The sequence below is a fragment of the Macaca mulatta genome, chromosome 11 (genome assembly GCF_049350105.2).
Source record: "Macaca mulatta isolate MMU2019108-1 chromosome 11, T2T-MMU8v2.0, whole genome shotgun sequence".
In the NCBI taxonomy this organism is placed as follows: Eukaryota; Metazoa; Chordata; class Mammalia; order Primates; family Cercopithecidae; genus Macaca; species Macaca mulatta.
In genome coordinates, this window is record NC_133416.1 from 5,188,083 (window position 1) to 5,206,635 (window position 18,553).

The 18,553-nt window shown below is 46.5% G+C and overlaps 1 protein-coding gene across 1 annotated transcript in view; it reads left to right on the forward strand.

Annotated features, from left to right (window-relative positions):
• Positions 1 to 12,442, forward strand: part of CCND2 (cyclin D2) — a 31,878-nt gene extending 19,436 nt beyond the window's left edge. Inside the window, exon 5 of the mRNA XM_015150849.3 lies at positions 6,934 to 12,442. Within this exon, the coding sequence (XP_015006335.1) occupies positions 6,934 to 7,083 (150 nt within the window). The 3' untranslated portion in view covers positions 7,084 to 12,442. The remainder of the gene's footprint in view (positions 1 to 6,933) is intronic.
• Positions 12,443 to 18,553: the final 6,111 nt, after the last annotated feature.

An 18,553-nucleotide genomic window follows, 5' to 3' on the forward strand; every position in this document is an offset into this window, starting at 1 on the left:
GCTTCCTTGGGCTGAATCGGGGTCCTCTTCCGTCCCCTCTGCACACTACTCGGGCTGCCTGCCAGCATTGATCTCACTGCTTCCTTGTCTATAGAACCTCTTGAATAAGGCCCAGCTTTTCCTCAGCTCTTTATCCAGAGCCCCTGGCAGAGTCATCGGGAGTGATGCTTAGGAGAGGAAGGGAAGAGGAAGGAAGGAGCAAGGGACAAAGGCAGGCAGATGGATTTCCAATGTGTTTCCGACTCACTAGTCTGTCCATGTCCTTTGAAAAGCTTTATCTTTTTTTTTTTAACTTCAATTCTGTGTCTGGGCCTTCCGAGCCTTCTGAGTGTTCCCTAACCTTGTCTTAGAGTAAGTGGCTTCGTTTTCACATGACACAGTTGCACAAATTCATTAACTAAAATGTGGAATTGAGGCTCACAGGCCATAAAGATGTTGTGGAGTTCATTGCAAGATATTTAACAGAATAAAGACTCTAGTCATCTGTTCCTTATATTGATAAACCTCTTTTTGTCTAAGGCACATCAAAATTCTTTGTCACATTCTTTAAAAAAAAAAAAACAACAAACTTTAGATTCAGGGGATCCATGTGCAGGTTTGTTATGGGGATATATTGTGTGATGCTGAGGTTTGGGCTTCAGTTGAATCTATCACCCAAATAGTGCACACAGTACCCAAAAGGGAGTGTTTCAACGCTCATCCCTGTCCCTAGACACATTCCTAAATATTGCCCAGAGAAGATTCCAGGATATCCCTTCCTTAGGGTCATCCTGGCATTTTCTGGTCGTGGTTGTCAATGAGCTATTAAAAAGCAGGGAGGTGGAGGCGCCCCAGAAGAAGTCTCAGTTTCGACACGTGTGTGATTCATGGGCTTTAGCATTGTGTCTGCTCTGTAGCTGGAAGCGCCGGTGCACTCTCCGCACAGGTCATTTTCAAGGCTCTGCTGTTACAGATTCTGTCTTCTGTGGACTCTTGAGGGCCTGTGGTCAGGAACCTTGTGAAGTGTTGCTGGAAGCTGGGGGTGGGGAGGTGGAATCGAATCGGGGGCTGATGCCTCCCTCTCCTGCCTCATTTTTCTGTGGGCCTCATTTGGTATGCAAGGAAATAAGCCAAACAGCCTGTGAAGAAAGGAAGAATGAGATAGTTTCCTAAGTTGTCTCTGCCTGAGTTGGCCGCGGGTCTGGGGCTCATTCAGCCCTTTGTCCCCCTGTTGAGTGCAGTGCGTGTGTGTGACAATGGAGTTGTGCAGTTACACTGAGGGCTAATGGTAGGAGTTCCGTCAACCCATTCATGGAGGCAGAGGAGGGTGCAGGGCGCGGAGCTCGAGCCAGCAAGCAGAGGAAGTCAGAGGCCCTTGTAACGAGCTGAAGATCACAAACACTGCTGTCAGGGCTCCAGGCGTGGGGGCGGGGGCAGCCAGGAGGGAAGGGGGCAAGGGAGGGGGCCTATCATGGAAGCTGGAGGTCTGCCCGACCTCCAGCGCAGTAGGGTACCACCTGTCCAGGCTGACAGACGAGCATTATGGCTTCCCTTTTAATCAGCTTAATTTGGGGCATCTTAACACAATGGCTGGTGCTTTGGAGGCTGCAGGAAAGCTGATGTCCTAGAGCCGCCGCACTTTACGTGCGTGTAACATCTTTTGATTAGAGGCGCTTTTGTGGTTTTCCAGCCACTTGGGCTATGTCTTTCTTTCTTGGAGAGTCTCTGGTCTGTATGTCTTTACTTAGAGCTTAGAAGTCGAGGTATATAGGAAAAAAGGAGTTCTGAAATTGGAGGCTTGCCCTTTCTAAAGCCAGTCTGAGCTTTTAGCCAGATGTCACTGCGGGGCAAGCCACGTCAACTCTCCACGCTCCATTCCCTAGCTGGGAAACGAGGGCATTTGGCTACTTGATTTCCAAAGGCCCTTTAGACCTCCACATTCTCCAAGTCTGTGATTATTTATGTATGTCTTCTTATAATCCAGCCCCTTTGGAAACACTAACTCCACTCTTCTCTCAGCTTGATCCTCTCACAGAAGCAACCTGGTTGGATTTAAGGTGGAGGTCTTCCTCTCTCCAGGTGGCTGCCCCCATGCCCACCCCCACCCCCCAATCCCATGCATTCTCCTGCCCTCCTGCTTGGGGCAAGACCCAGGCGATGTGGAGTTGGCATGTCCAGTTGCACGTATCAGCAGCAGTGCACAATCTCCTCTCCCTTCACTTCCCACCAGCACACAGAATTTATATGCCCTTCATAAGTCCAAAAAGGGCGCCTGCCATGCTAAACAAAGGTATTCGTATGCAGGGCCTGAGCTCTGTCTCACGGAAGGGAGAGGCCAAGTTCTCTTCCCACCATCAGAGAGTAGTGTTCAACATCATTTATACAAGACAGGCTTTTGCCCTTTTAGTCTTGCTGAGCTAGAATGAGGGATTTGTGTAGTTGAAAGTCGAGCTGATCATTGTCAAGTTTCATGGAAGTGGAACCTGAAGGAAGGTTAGGCAGAGACTGCAGAGAGGGTTAGCGTCCTGCTTTGCCACAAGGTAAGTCTAGAAGAGGGTGGGGAAGGGAGTTCAGAATTCTTCAATCCATGGAGTACCTGCTTTGGTCATCCTTTTATCTTCCAGTCAGAGGGGTCATCAAGCAAGAGCTGGCCAGGCTGGGCGTGGTGGCTCATGTCTGTAATCCTAGCACTTTGGGAGGCCAAAGTGGGTGGATCACCTGAGGTCAGGAGTTCGAGACCAGCCTGACCAATATGGTGAAACTCTGTTTCTATAAAAAATAGAAAAATCAGCTGGGCATGGTGGCGTGCACCTATAATCCCAGCTACTCTGGATGCTGAGACGAGAATTGCTTGAACCTGGGAGGTGGAGGTTGCAGTGAGACGAGATCGCGCCATTGCACTCCAGCCTGAGTGACAATGAAACTCCATCTCAAAAAACAAAACAAAACAAAGCTGGCTGTAGTCAAGTCAGTGATGATTTGGATTGAAATCAAAATGCGACTGAAGAAAAGAGAGAGTTTTGTCTATCTATGAAACCTTCCTCCGTTTTGTGTGGGACAGCCTGCGCACTCATTCTTGGCTGGAACTTACATAAAACGCTACTGTGCACGCACATGTCACCTCAAGTCCCGTGGCTCTGAAAGTCCAGTAGAAGTGACAGTCAGACATCCCAGTCCTTCCTGTAGGGTTTTCTCAGAACTGTTCCTTTAAGGTCTCAGGCTGCTGGCAGGGAAGGCTAATAGCAGAAAAAGTGGGGACACTGGGAACCCCAAAGGGAAGACGTGCATGGCCTGAAACCGAGGTCTTTAGCTTTCTGGAGCCTGGTCTCCCCATGTGGAGGGTCATGCTGGCATGGTTAATTCACTAATGGCCATAGAGTCCCAAGTTGGCCATATTGCAGTAGAAGATGCATTAAGCCAGATGACCTTGCCGGGGGCCAGAACACAGCCTGTGAGGAAGGAGAGCAAGGCAGGATTGGGCAGGAGGCGAGAGTGTTTTTGTTGAGGAGCAAGGTCTTCCACAGGAACTGCAACTTGAAAAGTATTCACCAAGGGCTATGTCATGCGAAACCCTCTTTCAAGGTACCACATTGCTACACCTAACGGGCATTTCCTTTTTAAAGTAATAGTTCAGAGCTATTGTCTACCAAAACTCGCGCTTGCACGGTCCCTCAGTCAGCTGAGAATCCTGCCATCTCCTTTACATAACAAAAGCTCTTAGGCCTTATGCTTTGGGTAGGATTTGTCTTCCATGGACAGGTATTCAGTTGGAAACAAGTATATAGTCACTGAATCTATGGTATGGAGGTGGTCTGATTTAGCCCCTCTGCCTCCTGGAAAAAAACAATTGTAAACATCCCCTTCGACAGCTTCTCAACAGTGGAGGAACATTACACATGAACTTCCTGGATTCAATGGATTCTCCTTTGCAAGAAAAAAAAACAACAAAAAAAAAGAGAAAGAAGAAAATATGAATTTAAATTGTTAGGTCCAACGTTTCACTCAGTGAGTGGCTACAGGAGATGAGGGAGGACAGATGGAATGTGGGGTGGAAGCTGCTGTTCTGGATCTCAGCTCTTGCCCATGTACGGTGGAGAGAGTATCTCACACCACGATGATTCCGGCATTTCAGTGAACTCCTTCACGTGGTGCTCAGATGGAGAAAGGGCTGTCTATGTCTATCCCAGCTTTAGAAGAAAAACTGATGGTATGAGACTTGCCATTCCTCCCTGATGTAGAACCTTCCTAAGGGACATTCCACAGTAGTTTTGACCGTAGTCGCTTTTTGCCTTTAACCCCCACATTCATTTTGATTCTATATTTAATATTAAATTTTTTAGATTATAAGGATTTAAGGTTTTCACACATCTACTGAAATGCAAGTGCCCCTAAAGACATTATACTTTCAGGCCAGGCTCAGTGGCTTATGCCTGTAATCCCGGTACTTTCGGAGGCCAAGGCGGGCAGATACCTGAGGTCAGGAGTCCAAAACCAGCCTGGCTAATCTGGTAAAATTCCATCTTAACTAAAAATACAAACATTACCTGGGTGCGGTGGCTGGTGCCTATAATCCCAGCTACTCAGGAGGCTGAGGAAGGAGAATCACTTGAACCTGAGAGGTGGAGCTTGCAGTGAGCCGAGATCGCGCCATTGCACTCCAGCCTGGGTGACAGAGCAACACTCTGTCTCAAAAAAAAAAAAAAAGAAAAAAAAAAAAAGTAAAGGAACATTACACCTTAACTTTTCCCACCTAGCAAGTGGTAACCTATGAGGACAGTGCTGCCACATGGTCCTTGAGGGAAGAACTTGGGGAAGAACTCTACAGGGATGAGGCAGGTGAGCCCCAAGCGATTTTTCATCATTCATTCAGCTCAGCAGGTCGGACAGGTGTAACCAGGAGATGCCACAGGAACGTCTGACAGGTTTTAGCAATTCCTGGAGGCCAGTGCCTGACTCCGTTTCAGCCTCGTTCAGGGTGGCACGGAGACTCCTGCCGCTGGTTCACGTCTGTCATGCTCAGCGCTCGCCCCAGAACCAGACACACGATCTTGACACACACTTCACCAGTCTTGACTGAAGGCAATTCTATACCTCATTTCAAATAAATCTGAGGGATTCTTTCAGGTTCCAGGACCAATTTATTGTTACACATAATCATGATCATTTATCGAGCTCTACTTAGCACTGCACGTATATCAATATCATCTCAGTTGCCCTTTACTCTGAGTGTTTTGTGGGGAAACTCTGAGATAAGAAAAGTTAAATAACGTGAGGGCCACCTGCAAGCATGGTAGGTGGGCAGCAAATACCACCCTTCCTCATCTCCTTGTTCCAGGTGACATTTTGTCTCTGCCTTTGGCCTCTTAGTCTGTGGTTGTTCCTAATCTTAATTTTCATTGAAAGCTGTAGTCTGAAATGTGGAATAGACGAGCGATAGGAAAGGAACATTTGAGGGGTATGGAAATTTTGTTCCTTAGTGGTTAGTTGCAGCTTTATTTCATTTATTTATATGTTTGTTTTTAAAGATGGGGAACTAGCTATGTTGTCCAGGCTGGTGTCGCACTGGTTTCAACTTCCCGCCTCGGCCTCCCAGAGTGCTGGGATGACAGGCGGGAGCCAATATGCCTGGCCTGCTGTATTTTAGATCTTTGGGAAATAAAGAGAATGCTTTTGGACTTGGCAAAATAGAAACCTCTGGGTGGGGAGAACTGCACAGTGAAAGAAGCAAAAGGGAAGTTTGTATTAAACTATGAAAAGACACAGGGAGGTTCAATTTAACATATTTTGCTTATGTATGTGCTTCTTAAGAGAGTGCACAGAGGCACTTTTGCAGAGGAGAGAGGCCAGAAAATGCCTGTTAGAAGCAAGTCTACTGTTCGTACCCTCTTACTAACACCAGCAATGGTCCCTGTCTAGTGATACCGGTGACTTGTCATTGCATCGCATGTCACCTGCCTAAGGGAAGCTCCTGCCTGGGGCAAACACACTGTCCATTTCCCCTACAATATAGACGGATAACTAAAGCAATGCTGCATATTCTTGCTTATTCCCAGATTGGATGGCTCAAGGGTCCAGAATGTTGTAGACATTTTGCATTATATCTTTATGAGAGTTAAGGAAATGGTAAAGAAGCAGAAAAAATTGGGGATTTTTTTTTTAAGTCTTTACAGTGAGGCACGGTGGCTCACGCCTGTAATCCCAGCACTTTGGGAGGCCGAGGCGGGCAGATCATAAGGTCAGGAGTTCGAGACCAGCCTGGCCAATATGGTGAAACCCCATCTGTACTAAAAATACAAAAATTAGCCAGGCATGGTGGCAGGCGTCTATAGTCCCAGCTACTTGGGAGACTGAGGCAGGAGAATCGCTTGAACCCGGGAGGCAGAGGTTGCAGTGAGCTGAGAACGCGCCACTGCACTCCAGCCTGGGGGACAAGAGTGAGAAAATGTATTTACAGTTTATGTGAGTGTCAGTACGTTGGTTCGTTGGCTTCCTTCTTATCTAGTTCTCAGGGGCTGAGTTTGCTAATGTCATAGCACCTCTAGTAGCCTTCCCCTTTTCTAGTAGCCACTTCCCAGCTTCCCCAGGCAGAAAGCATCTGGTCGGCCCCTTGATTACCAGGCATCCGTAAGTGGACCGTCATTTAGGCCAGTGCTTCTCAGAATTCCAATCACCTGGGCTCCACTAAAATGCAGGTTCTGATGAGCTCGACCTGGATTGACTGAGATCCTGCGGTTCCAGCGAGCTCGCAGGTAATGCTGACACTGCCAGCCCACGGACCCGACCTAGAGTAGTGAGGTTCCTTGGCACTTTAAGAACACCCCTCCTTTACTTCACATTTATTTCAACTGGGAACTAGCATAGACTTACGCAAGCTAAATTATGCATGTTTTCTTGGGAGGATGCTCTGTGTCCTGTTTCTCCTGCTAACAGCTCTGATCTGGACCATTGTTCTAGGATTGTCTCAAAGCTTGCCAGGAGCAGATTGAGGCGGTGCTCCTCAACAGCCTGCAGCAGTACCGTCAGGACCAGCGCGACGGATCCAAGTCGGAGGATGAACTGGACCAAGCCAGCACCCCTACAGATGTGCGGGATATCGACCTGTGAGGATGCCAGTTGGGCCGAAAGAGAGAGACGCGTCCATAATCTGCTCTCTCCTTCTTTCTGGTTATGTTTTTGTTATTTGTGTTTTAGGATGAAACGTAAAAAAAAATTCTGCCCCCACCTAGATCATATTTAAAGATCTTTTAGAAGTGAGAGAAAAAAGTCCTATAAAAACGGAATAATAAAGAGCATTTGGTGCCTATTTGAAGTACAGCATAAGGGAATCCCTTGTATATGCGAACAGTTATTGTTTGATTATGTAAAAGTAATAGTAAAATGCTTACAGGAAAACCTGCAGAGTAGTTAGAGAATATGTATGCCTGCAATATGGGAACAAATTAGTGGAGACTTTTTTTTCATGTTATGAGCTAGCACATACACCCCCTTGTAGTATAATTTCAAGGAACTGTGTACGCCATTTATGGCATGATTAGATTGCAAAGCAATGAACTCAAGAAGGAATTGAAATAAGGAGGGACATGATGGGGAAGGAGTACAAAACAATCTCTCAACATGATTGAACCATTTGGGGTGGAGAAGCGCCTTTGCTCTCAGCCACCTGTTACTAAGTCAGGAGTGTGGTTGGATCTCTACATTAATGTCCTCTTGCTGTCTACAGTAGCTGCTACCTAAAAAAGATGTTTTATTTTGCCAGTTGGACACAGGTGATTGGCTCCTGGGTTTCATGTTCTGTGACATCCCGCTTCTTCCAAATGCAGTTCATTGCAGACACCACCGTATTGCTGCCTAATGGGGAAATGTAGCTATGGGCCATCACCAAAACTCACATGAAACTGAGGCAGATGGAGACCAAGGGTGGGATCCAGAATGGAATCCTTTCTGTTATTGTATTTTAAAGGGTAATGTGGCCTTGGCATTTCTTCTTAGAAAAAAACGAATTTTTGGTGCTGATTGGCATGTCTGGTTCACAGTTTAGCATTGTTATAAACCATTCCATTCGAAAAGCACTTTGAAAAATTGTTCCCGAGCGATAGATGGGATGGTTTATGCAAGTCATGCTGAATACTCCTCCCCTCTTCTCTTTTGCCCCCTCCCTTCCTGCCCCCAGTCTGGGTTACTCTTCGCTTGTGGTATCTGCCATTCTTTGGTACACAGTTCTGGTGCTCCTCCCAGGACTCGAGAGACGCCCCTTCCTGCTGACATTCCCATCACAACATTCCTCAGAAAAGCCTGTAAACTACAATCTGTTACCATTCTGATGGCACAGAAGCATCTTAATTCCCATCTCTATACTTCTCCTTTGGACATGGAAAGAAAAGTTATTGCTGGTGCAAAGATAGATGGCTGAACTGATATCAGGGTGTGGCATTTTGTTCCCTTTTCCGTTTTTTTTTTTTTTTTATTGTTGTTGTTAATTTTATTGCAAAGTTGTATTCAGCGTACTTGAATTTTTTTCCTCTCCACTTCTTAGAGGCATTCAGTTAGCAAAGAGGTTGGAGCAACAACTTTTTTTTTTTTTTTTTTGCACAATTGTAATTGACAGGTAATGAAGCTATTTGTTAAAATATTTGCCTTTTTAAGTGAAAAAGAAAAATCAGAACAGGGCTATTTGAAGAATTATTTTAGACACAGATTCTGCCTTGTTTCATAGCATGAGGGTTGAAGATGGAAAATGATCTAGGGGTCTCTTGTTTTTTCATTTCGTTTTGTTCAGTTTGGTTTTTTCTTTTTTTTTTTTTTTTTTTTGCGCTGCTAAGAAGCTAAAATCATCCATCGTTATTCACATTGACAGTACCTAGCTGTAATGTTTCACAGAGTGTGCTGCTATTTTATAAACATTTTTATAATATATTATTTTACTGCTTAAATTCCAAGTCCTGAAGTAGATGGTTGAGATATGAGTTCTTCGTACTGGAAAAGCCCTTCCGTAGTTTGTTTTTTTCTGGTAGCATATTCATGGTGGTTGTTTCTTCCTTTTTTTTTTTTTTTTTCCTCTGGTCACATTCTTCAAAGACGGAGTATTCTTTACCTCAGGTTTACTGGACAAAATCAATAACTACAAAAGACAATGATTCACGCTTTTGTTTTCATAATACCTCACAACCGTACAGTTTCTGCCTGGAGCCCATTCACGTGAGGAATAGAGAAGTGGTGTGAGCAGGGCCGACTCCCGCTCAGGTGGAAGGCAGGGCGGTCTCACTCCCAGGGACCTTTTTGGTTATGGAGGCCATCGGGCTCCCATTTAGACCCCCCAGTATCCTAATCATGATGGAAAAAATACATTGAACCAAGGGATCCTCCCTCCCCTTCAAGGCAGACGTTCAGTACACACATTTATGCAGTAGACTCAGATGTCGTAATTTGCACTTAGGTACCAGGTATCAGGAAACAGACTAAAAAGAATTCCAGCAGGCTGTTTGGAGATCCTCATCTTGCAGCTTTTTCAAAAGCGGGGCTTCGTGTGCAAAGGGCCCTTTCCTCTTGAAGTTTTTCCTTCCGTCTTTCCCCTCCCCTGGCATGGACACCTTGAGTTTAGGATCATCTCTGTGGGTTTCCTAGGTCTGAATCTGCGAGTAGCTGAATCTGCAGCAAATAGCAAACAGCGTTGATGGTGCTTCCTTCTCCCTCCTCTGTCTCCGGCCGCGCAGGCAAGCACTAGGCAAGCCCAGGTCCTCTGCTAAGCGGTACTAAACGGTCAGGTTTTCAATCACACTGAATTGGCAGGATAAGAAAAATAGGTCAGAGAAGTATGGGATGATAGTTGAAGGGAGGTGAAGAGGCTGCTTTTCTACAGAGGTGAAATTCCAGATGAGTCAGTCTCCTGGGAAGTGTGTTTAGAAGGGTTCAGGGCTTTGTGAGTTAGCATGACCCTAAAATTCTAGGGGATTTCTGGTGGGACAATGGGTGGCGAATTCTGAAATTTTGGAGAGGAAAGTGGAGCAGCCAGCAAGTTAGCTAGCCAGAGTTTTCTCAAGAGCCGGCTTTGATCAGCACACTCTCCTGGGCCCCAAGGAGTCCCACAGAATGGGGAAGGCGGGAACCGTGGCGTTCTCGGGAACCTTGGAGCCTAAAGAGAAACTGAGGTGCAAATTCATTTCACGGCGACTGACCCTTGAGCTTAAACGGCAGCAGCAAATGAAAGAACTGGACAAATAGGGAAGGGCACAGGCCTACCCGACTCTAGTTACGGTCTGTAACTTTCTACTCTTCCTGTAGTCCCGAGGCCCCTGGGTCCTTCTAGCTTTTCTCTTTCCCATCCTTGGGGCCTTGTGTGATGATGGGTGTGGGGCTGCTGATGGGAAAGTAGGGGGTTGTTAGGCTATTCTGCCTGCTCCTGCTTAAACAAAAGAAGGAATCCTGGATTTTGCCCTCTCCTTGGATCTTAGTCTTTTTGGTAGGAGTTTTGTTCCAGAGGGGCTCTCCCGCTGTGGATTTGAACTTGCTCTTTTTTTGTTGTTGTTGTTCTTTCTCTTCTTTTTCTTACCTCCCACTAAAGGGGTTCCAAATTATCCTGGTCTTTTTCTACCTTGTTGTGTTTCTGTCTCGTCTTTACTTCCATCTGTTTGTTTTTTTTCTCCATCAGTGGGGGCCGAGTTCCCCCAGCCTGCCAAATTTTGATCCTTCCCCTCTTTTGGCCAAATCCTAGGGGGAAGAAATCCTAGTATGCCAAAAATATATGCTAAGCATAATTAAACTCCATGCGGGTCCCTAACAGCCCAGAAGCCTGCAGGAGAAAGCCAAGGGCAGTTCCCTCCGCAGAACACCCCATGCGTGCTGAGAGGCGAGCTCCTTCCAGAAGGGGCTGCTCTTCCAGGAGGCTTTACTTTGAACTGCCTCAGGACCCCACTGGAGAGCACAGCATGCCTTACCACTGGGTCACCCTTGGTCTGTGTGCTCTGTACTGGAGGCTCTGTTCTGCCTCTTATCAACCAGGTCAGGGGCATACATGGCTTAAGTGACAAAGCCAAGGAGAAGACGACCCTGACAGCATCACACTGCATCCTTTTGCTAGCAGGATGGGCAGCTCTTCAGACGGAGCTGCGCTTTCCTGCCGTCTAGCACCTCTAGGGCCTCTCCAGACTGTGCCCTGGGAGCTCTGGGACTGAAAGGTTAAGAACATTAGGCAGGATCAGATGACTCTCTCAAAGAGGGCAGGGGAATTTTCTCTCCATGGGCCACAGGGGACAGGGCTGGGAGAAGAAATAGACTTGCACCTTATGTCATGTAAATAATTGATTTTCTAGTTCAAGAAGATAATATGGGTAGCGTGGGAACTGGAGGTAGGAAGGGGAGGAAGTCTGAGTAAGCCAGTTGGCTTCTAAGCCAAAAGGATTCCTCTTTGTTTATCTCTGAGACAGTCCAACCTTGAGAATAGCTTTAAAAGGAAAATTAATGCGGAGACGATAAAGTCCCCTTAAACCAGCAAACCCTCTGTAGCTATAGAATGAGTGCAGGTTTCTATTGGTGTGAACTCAGAGCAATTTACAAGAGCTGTTCATGCAGCCATCCATTTGCGCAAAATGGGGTGAGAAGATTCAAGAGGACGTTTATTACTTCCTCATACCGCATGGCTTTTGATGATTCTGGATTCTAAACAACCCAGAATGGTCATTTCAGGCACAACGACACTACGTTCGTGTGTGTCTGCTTTTAAACTTGGCTGGGCTATCAGACCCTATTCTCGGCTCAGGTTTTAAGAAGCCATCAGCAAATGTGTACGTGCAGGCTGCAGCTGCAGCCTGCATCCCTTCGCCTGCAGCCTACTTTGGGGAAATAAAGTGCCTTACTGACTGTAGCCATTACAGTATCCAATGTCTTTTGACAGGTGCCTGTCCTTGAAAAACAAAGTTTCTATTTTTACTTTTAATTGGTTTAGTTCTTACTGCTGGCCAACTCTTATATCCCCAGCAAATCACCAGGCCATTGGATTTTTTCCATTATGTTCATTACCCTTATATCATGTACCTCAGATCTCTCTCTCTCCTCTCTCTCAGTTATAGTTTCTTGTCTTGGACTTTTTTCTTTTCTTTTCTTTTTCTTTTTTACTTTTTTTTTTTTTTTTGCTTTGAAACAAGTGTGATGCCATATCAAGTCCATGTTATTCTCTCACAGTGTACTCTATAAGCGGTGTGGGTGTCTATTTGGTCAGGATGTTAGAAAGTGCTAAAGTAGCATGATCAGTGTACGCGAAAAGGTTTTTAGGAAGTGTGGCAAAAATGTTGCATTGGCTATGATGGTGACATGATATAGTCAGCTGCCTTTTAAGAGGTCTTATCTGTTCAGTGTTAAGTGATTTAAAAAAATAATAACCTGTTTTCTGACTAGTTTAAAGATGGATTTGAAAATGGTTTTGAATGCAATTAGGTTATGCTATTTGGACAATAAACTCACCTTGACCTAAGTCATCTGGCCTTTTTTGATTTATTTATCAACCAGCAGTCGTCGGAATGGAATACACTTGTCTCATGTCAGAACTCTGTTTTATGCTGCTGCAACAATTGGCAGTGGCATAAGACACATTCTAACCTGGAATAGAATCTACACGTGCCTCTGTGTTATGGCAGCACAAGTCATTGTTGACATTGCTAGGGGACGGGGGCTGCCCATGCAGCCGGCTTATAAGCTAGAAGCCTCAGTCCACCTTTAGAAGGTTGGTCCATCACAGACACTATGACTGGTCCTCAGAGGATAGCCCCTGATTGTTGCCAGCTACTCATTCTGGGCTATGAGGAAGCATCTCCTGGCACGAGAGGTACCAGAAGCCTGCAGTGCCGTCTCCAGATTTTAGGGAGTCTCTGGGGAACCCTGTCCCTACAGCTTTCCTGGCTCCTGCCTGCTATTCTTAGTGGCTCCCACCTGATTTCTGATCCTTCCTGCACCCCTCGTTTGAGACACAGGCCACAACTACACTTGGTGGAGTCTGGAGAAGCAGAGCCCGGGAATGGGATGTGACCGTCTCAGTACTATTGAAATGAATTGCCAGGCCCTAGGCCCAGCTGCTCTTGGACCTTAGCTCTTTCCCAAGAGTGATGGGTGTGCAGAAGGCAAGGGCCTAATGAACTTGTTTTGTTTTTTTTTTTTTGAAACAGGGTCTTGCTCTGTCCCCCAGGCTGGAGTGCAATGGCACAATCCCAGCTTGCTGCAGCCTCAAACTCCTGGGCTCAGGCAATCCTCCTGCCTCAGCCTCACAAGTAACTGGGATTACAGACGCCCACCACCATGCCCAGTTAATTGTTTTTTTATTTTTAGTACAGATGGGGTTTCCCTTTGTTGCACAAGCTAAAATAGACATTTTGATGTTACTATAAAATTCATTTTCTCCAAAGTTCCCTGTCTCTGAAAGTCATCGAAGGCTGTTTTCCATTAGTTCTGACCTGAGTTGTAAACAAGATTTAAAACTGGCCATTGGGGAAGTCCAGATTAAGATATTCCCTGCTGATCTCAAATAACTTCACTTAATAGCACTTTTAAACTTACAAGGACCCTAGAAATTCCCCTTCGTTCCCATTCTTCTTGACATCCACCATTCTTAGAGACACATGGGGGTAACTTTTTTCTTGGGTTTTTGCCTAGTGAAGTCTGCTGGCCTCTTGGGAGTTTCACGGGCCTCTGGTTGCCATTCTTAACCATCCTTGGAATTCTCTTCGGCATGACATAATGTCCAACCGGGTTCCTCTCCCTCCCCTTCCCCATCTTTGCTCTGTAGGATCAATGCTATATTTGTTTGTAGCGTGACAACTCCACTCCCTTTCCCAAATGCCACCCAGCAACGCTGCTGGGCTTCCTCCATTCTGAGCAATGGATGTTTTAAGGGTGGGAAGAGCAGACGAAGCACGCAGTGGAGCAGTGATAAATCTGACTGCCCCATCGACGCTCTTTCAGACCCAGATCATCTTATAACCGGAAAATCTCAAACTTGAAAATGCCTTTCCTGAAAGTGGCAGTTAAAAATGCAATGAAGACCTGGAAATCCCCCATCTTTTGTGTGTGTTCAAGGGAGTGCTTTGGTATCTCTAACGACGTTCTGAGATCTGGAGCTTTTATTCAATATGCAGAGGTATCACCAAAATTCACCTTCCCAGTTGGCTTAGCAGTAATACTGTCAAAATAGTGACCTGAAGCAAGTACTCAAAAGCTGAATAGTACACCAGATTACTTCTTCCCTGTTCTGCTAGCAATTACAGCAAGAGCAAAAATGCTGTGGACAGAGTAGGGAGAGTCAGAGTATCAAGATAAGCCCAGTACTCACAGCTGATGTCTATGTGGGGCCTGTACAGAGCCTTTAAGGAAAAGCACAGACAAACACAGGACACACAGGCCTGTGAAATTGCAGAGAGGAACAGCAGCAAATGTAGATGAATCTGGGGGGGAAATCCATGCTAAGGTGTGGGAGGGGCCCTTTCAGAGGAACAGGTCAAGCAAGTGAGTTTTAGGAAAACACTTTTGTTAGGAAGTTCATGTGGGTCAGCATAGTTTGGAAACAGAAACAGAGTGTGACCTTTTCCAAAAGTAAAAGGGATGGGAAGTAATTTTTTTTTTATGAAGGGAAAATATTCAAATAGGCGACTTGAGGAGCACACACAATTTAATAGATTTTAAACACTATAAACACAGATGTTACGCTTGTGAAACAGGATAAGCACAGCCACAAACATTGATTTGGGATTACCACCCACCTAATTTCTCATGAGGCTTAAAGAAAGAAGGCTGGAAGTTTCAATATGACTGGGGGCTTTCCTCGTCTTTGGGCTTTGGGGGCCTCCCCATGCTGGAGGGGCGGATTCCATCCGCTTGGACCACAGGCTCAGTCAAACAACTGGGCGGCCTGAGAAAGCAGCAAGACTAGCTCCCCTGCCTCGGTCTCATTATCCCCCTGAAGCTTTGAGTTTATTCATTATTATGGTCTCTTTCATGCTGACTTGCTTGGGCCCTGGCCGTTCTGCTGCTCTCACCACCACCACTCTGGTAAAGAAATGACTGTCCACTTGGTTTCAACATACGGTTCTTCCTGCGAAGTCCACTAGGTGGTACTAATGCCACAGACAGGATCACTCACAACCCCAGAGCCAGCCAGGTGCAGGATGGCTCTGCCCTACAGGGAAGGGAGCACCTCCTTCCAGCAGACAGCAGGAGCAGCACCCCGCCTCCGCCATCTCCCTGGGGCAGCCTGGGGAAGGAACGTCAGGCCTTTCCCGGCCGCACCTGGCGCCGTTCCCTCACCTGGTTCTCTCACTACCGCCGCATCGTGACTCCAGCTGGGGCGGCTGGTGCTGGTTCATCACCTTTCCTGACTCTTTTCAGTGACTAATCCAGAGATGGCACACTGGCAGCTTACAGACCAAATCCAGCCTGCAGACATAATTAGCTCGACTCCCACAGTGATTGAAATTGTCTTGGATTTACTTGCCAATACAAGATGAGAGCTTTCACATAAAAGTCAGGATTTTAACGACTCTTGGGAAATGTAAGTCCTGGCAACCACAGGCCTGTGAGGCCGCGAGGACTGCAGCTGAGTGTGACCGGTCCCCTTTCTCTACCCCCTGCCCACCCCACAACCCACTGAACCCGCTGCTCTCTCTTACAGCGCCTGCCAGTCCGCTTAGGGCTTACAGCTCTGCAGCCTAATCTGTGTCTGTTTTACCTCCCTGGCCGGGAAGGAGGACCCCGTAAGGAGGACTCCCAAGTGGAGTCATCCTCCTCCAACCCTCTCCACCACAGACAGACCTGGAATGCTCCCTTCAGTTTGTGGACCATAACCTCTCCTTCTCAGATAAAGAAAGACCTTAACGCCTCATTAAGCATTAAGATCTCTTTATGTCTTTATGAGTTTTTAGTTATCAGATTACCCCGGGGCTGGGCCAGATTTTTGAAATTCCTTTGAGATCCCAACATTCAGCCCCACGCCCAGGTCTGCAGGTAGGCCCAAACAAGCTGGGGTGGGTAAAGATCTGCTTTTTGTTTTGTGGTTTTCTTTTGTTTTGTTTCTGGAGATAGGGTCTTCCTTTGTCTCTGAGGCTAGAGGGCAGTGGTGTGATCGCAACTCACTGTAGCCTCAACTTCCCAGGCTCAAGTGATCTTCCCACTTCAGCCTCCCAAGTAGCTGGGACCACAGGCGTGCACCACTGCATCTGGATTGTTTAAAACATGTTTTTATAGAAACAAGGTCTCACTATGTTGCCCTGGCTGCTGTTAACCTCTGGGCCTCAAAAGATCCTTCCCACCTCAGCCTCTCAAAGGGCTAGGTTACAGGTGTGAGCCATTGCGTCCAGACGGCTTCTCCTGCTTTTGTTTGTCTGGAGAGTCATTTTTACTGCCCCTGGCACCATGGAGATTCCATGAGAAGACAAACCTGTGAGGTTTCTAGATGTGTTGAAAAGTGCACATCTCCGTGGATATGTTTCGGTCAATCCATTCACTGAAAATCGTTACTCTTCGTCACCCCCTTCCCACGCAGGGCTCCTGGGCACTGCTCGTTTATTCAACAGATGAGGGCTGGGTACAAGCCTGGTACTCCTTATGAGACTCCTCATTCAACAAACGTGTCTTCAGTACTTGCTTTTCCAGGGTTGAGATCTCTGCTCTCCTTGATCTCAAAGGCTAAAGATAGAGACAGATAAAAAGACAACTGCTACTTGGTGGCCGGCCCAGAATACAAGTGCTCTATGCTCTGCTCCGGAATGCCCGCCCGGCCACCCGCTCACTTTGTAACCTTGGGCTCATTACTGAGTAACTCGTAGTACACTCGGTGACTCAGTTTCTTCATCTGTGAAATGGGGTTTTGTAGTTTCAGAAGAGCTTTCCCCAGGCCTCTCGTGTAATCCTGTTATAACTCTCTGGTGAGTTTGGTGCCTTGTTTTGTAGCTAAGTGAATGGAGGATCACGTGGCTCACTCGGCTTATCACACAGAGATGCTAGGACTGGATCTCAGATGTGTCTGAATTCAAGTATCATGCATCGTCTGCTACGTTGGGCTACTTTATTGATCCATAGTTTGCTTACTGAGCATTGAGCTGAGTGAGACTTTTAGCCCAGTGTGAGTTGGAAGGTGGAGGGGAGGGGGCTGGATGATGACGTCACTTAGTGAAATCATCTGGGGATTGTTTTTTAATGAAGACAAAGTCCATGAAGAAAGCAAAGGGCCTTGTAATCTAAGGAGGAGTTTGTCAGTGAATGTACACCAAGGAAGTAGCCTTTTCTTTCCAGCGTCTTTGCCTTGCCCCTTGGCTGTTCTTCATGCTCTTTTCATTCAGGTTATTAATGAGTTGCTCATAAACTCCTGGGAAGGAGCTATGGGTTCTGCTTTCCTCCCAAATCCCCAAACCTATGTCAATTACAAAAAGAATCATGGCCGGGCGCGGTGGCTCAGGCCTGTAATCCCAGCACTTCGGGAGGCCAGGACAGATGGATCATGAGGTCAGGAGATCAAGACTATTCTGGCTAACATGGTGAAACCTCGTCTCTACTAAAAATACAAAAAATTAGCTGGGCGTGGTGGCAGGGGCCTGTGGTCCTAGCTACTCGGGAGGCTGAGGTAGGAGAATCACCTGAACCCAGGAGGCAGAGGTTGCAGTGAGCCAAGATCGCGCCATTGCACTCCAGCCTAAGTGACAGAGTGAGATTCCATCTCAAAAAAAAAATCACATCTCTAGTTTGTCCCTATTCTTCAGGAACCCACGAATATCTGTGTTATTATTACTTCTCCTCCAACACTCCCTCCCTCCCCCACCCAGCCCAGAGAATCTCAGTCTGGAGCCTTGCTTTTATCACCAGTCTCCCAAGCCTTTGCTATGTAAAGATTCCTTTCATTACCCTGTAGGAAGAGATATTCTTTTTCTTTCTTCGTGGCCACGTTCCTGGCCCCGAAAAAAGGGACACAAGAGGAAGGGCCCAAAAATGTAGAGGAAAAATCCTGGAGGAAAAATGCTGATTAATATTTCAAAAAATATTATTTTACCATGGATGCAATGACCTGAGGCCCTGCAAGGGCGAATGCCATACTGATGGCCACCCAGCAACGTACGAATGAACCTGAAAGAGAACTCCTGGCCTCCGCAGGCTTCCATTCATGGCTCAGCTCTGTGAGCCTCTGGACATCTTCGTGAATACTCTCTCAGAAAATCTTGAAGCAGCACGTGTTTTAAAAGCAGTCACTCACTTATGTCTTTCATATGTCACTGTAAACTCATAATGAAGGGACTATGGGAGATTTGCTTCCATATGGCACTGCCTAGGTATTAGGGTCAGGACACCTAGGATTTTAGGGCCTAGTGGTCTTCTCTTTTCCTTAGCATTCTGTCAGGGTTCTGGCAAGAGCAAGAGAGTTGGCCTTTCTAGTCGATGTTCCCCCGGTGCTTGCTACTTGCCTCGAATATTATGGACAGTATCATACATTTCTATATTACATACAATCATTGTGACAGAGTCAGGATGCTGTAGTGGAAAAAGGCTTAGTTAACAAGATGATCTGACTTTGAATCCCAGGGCTGCCACTTAGTTGCACAAGCTCTGGGTC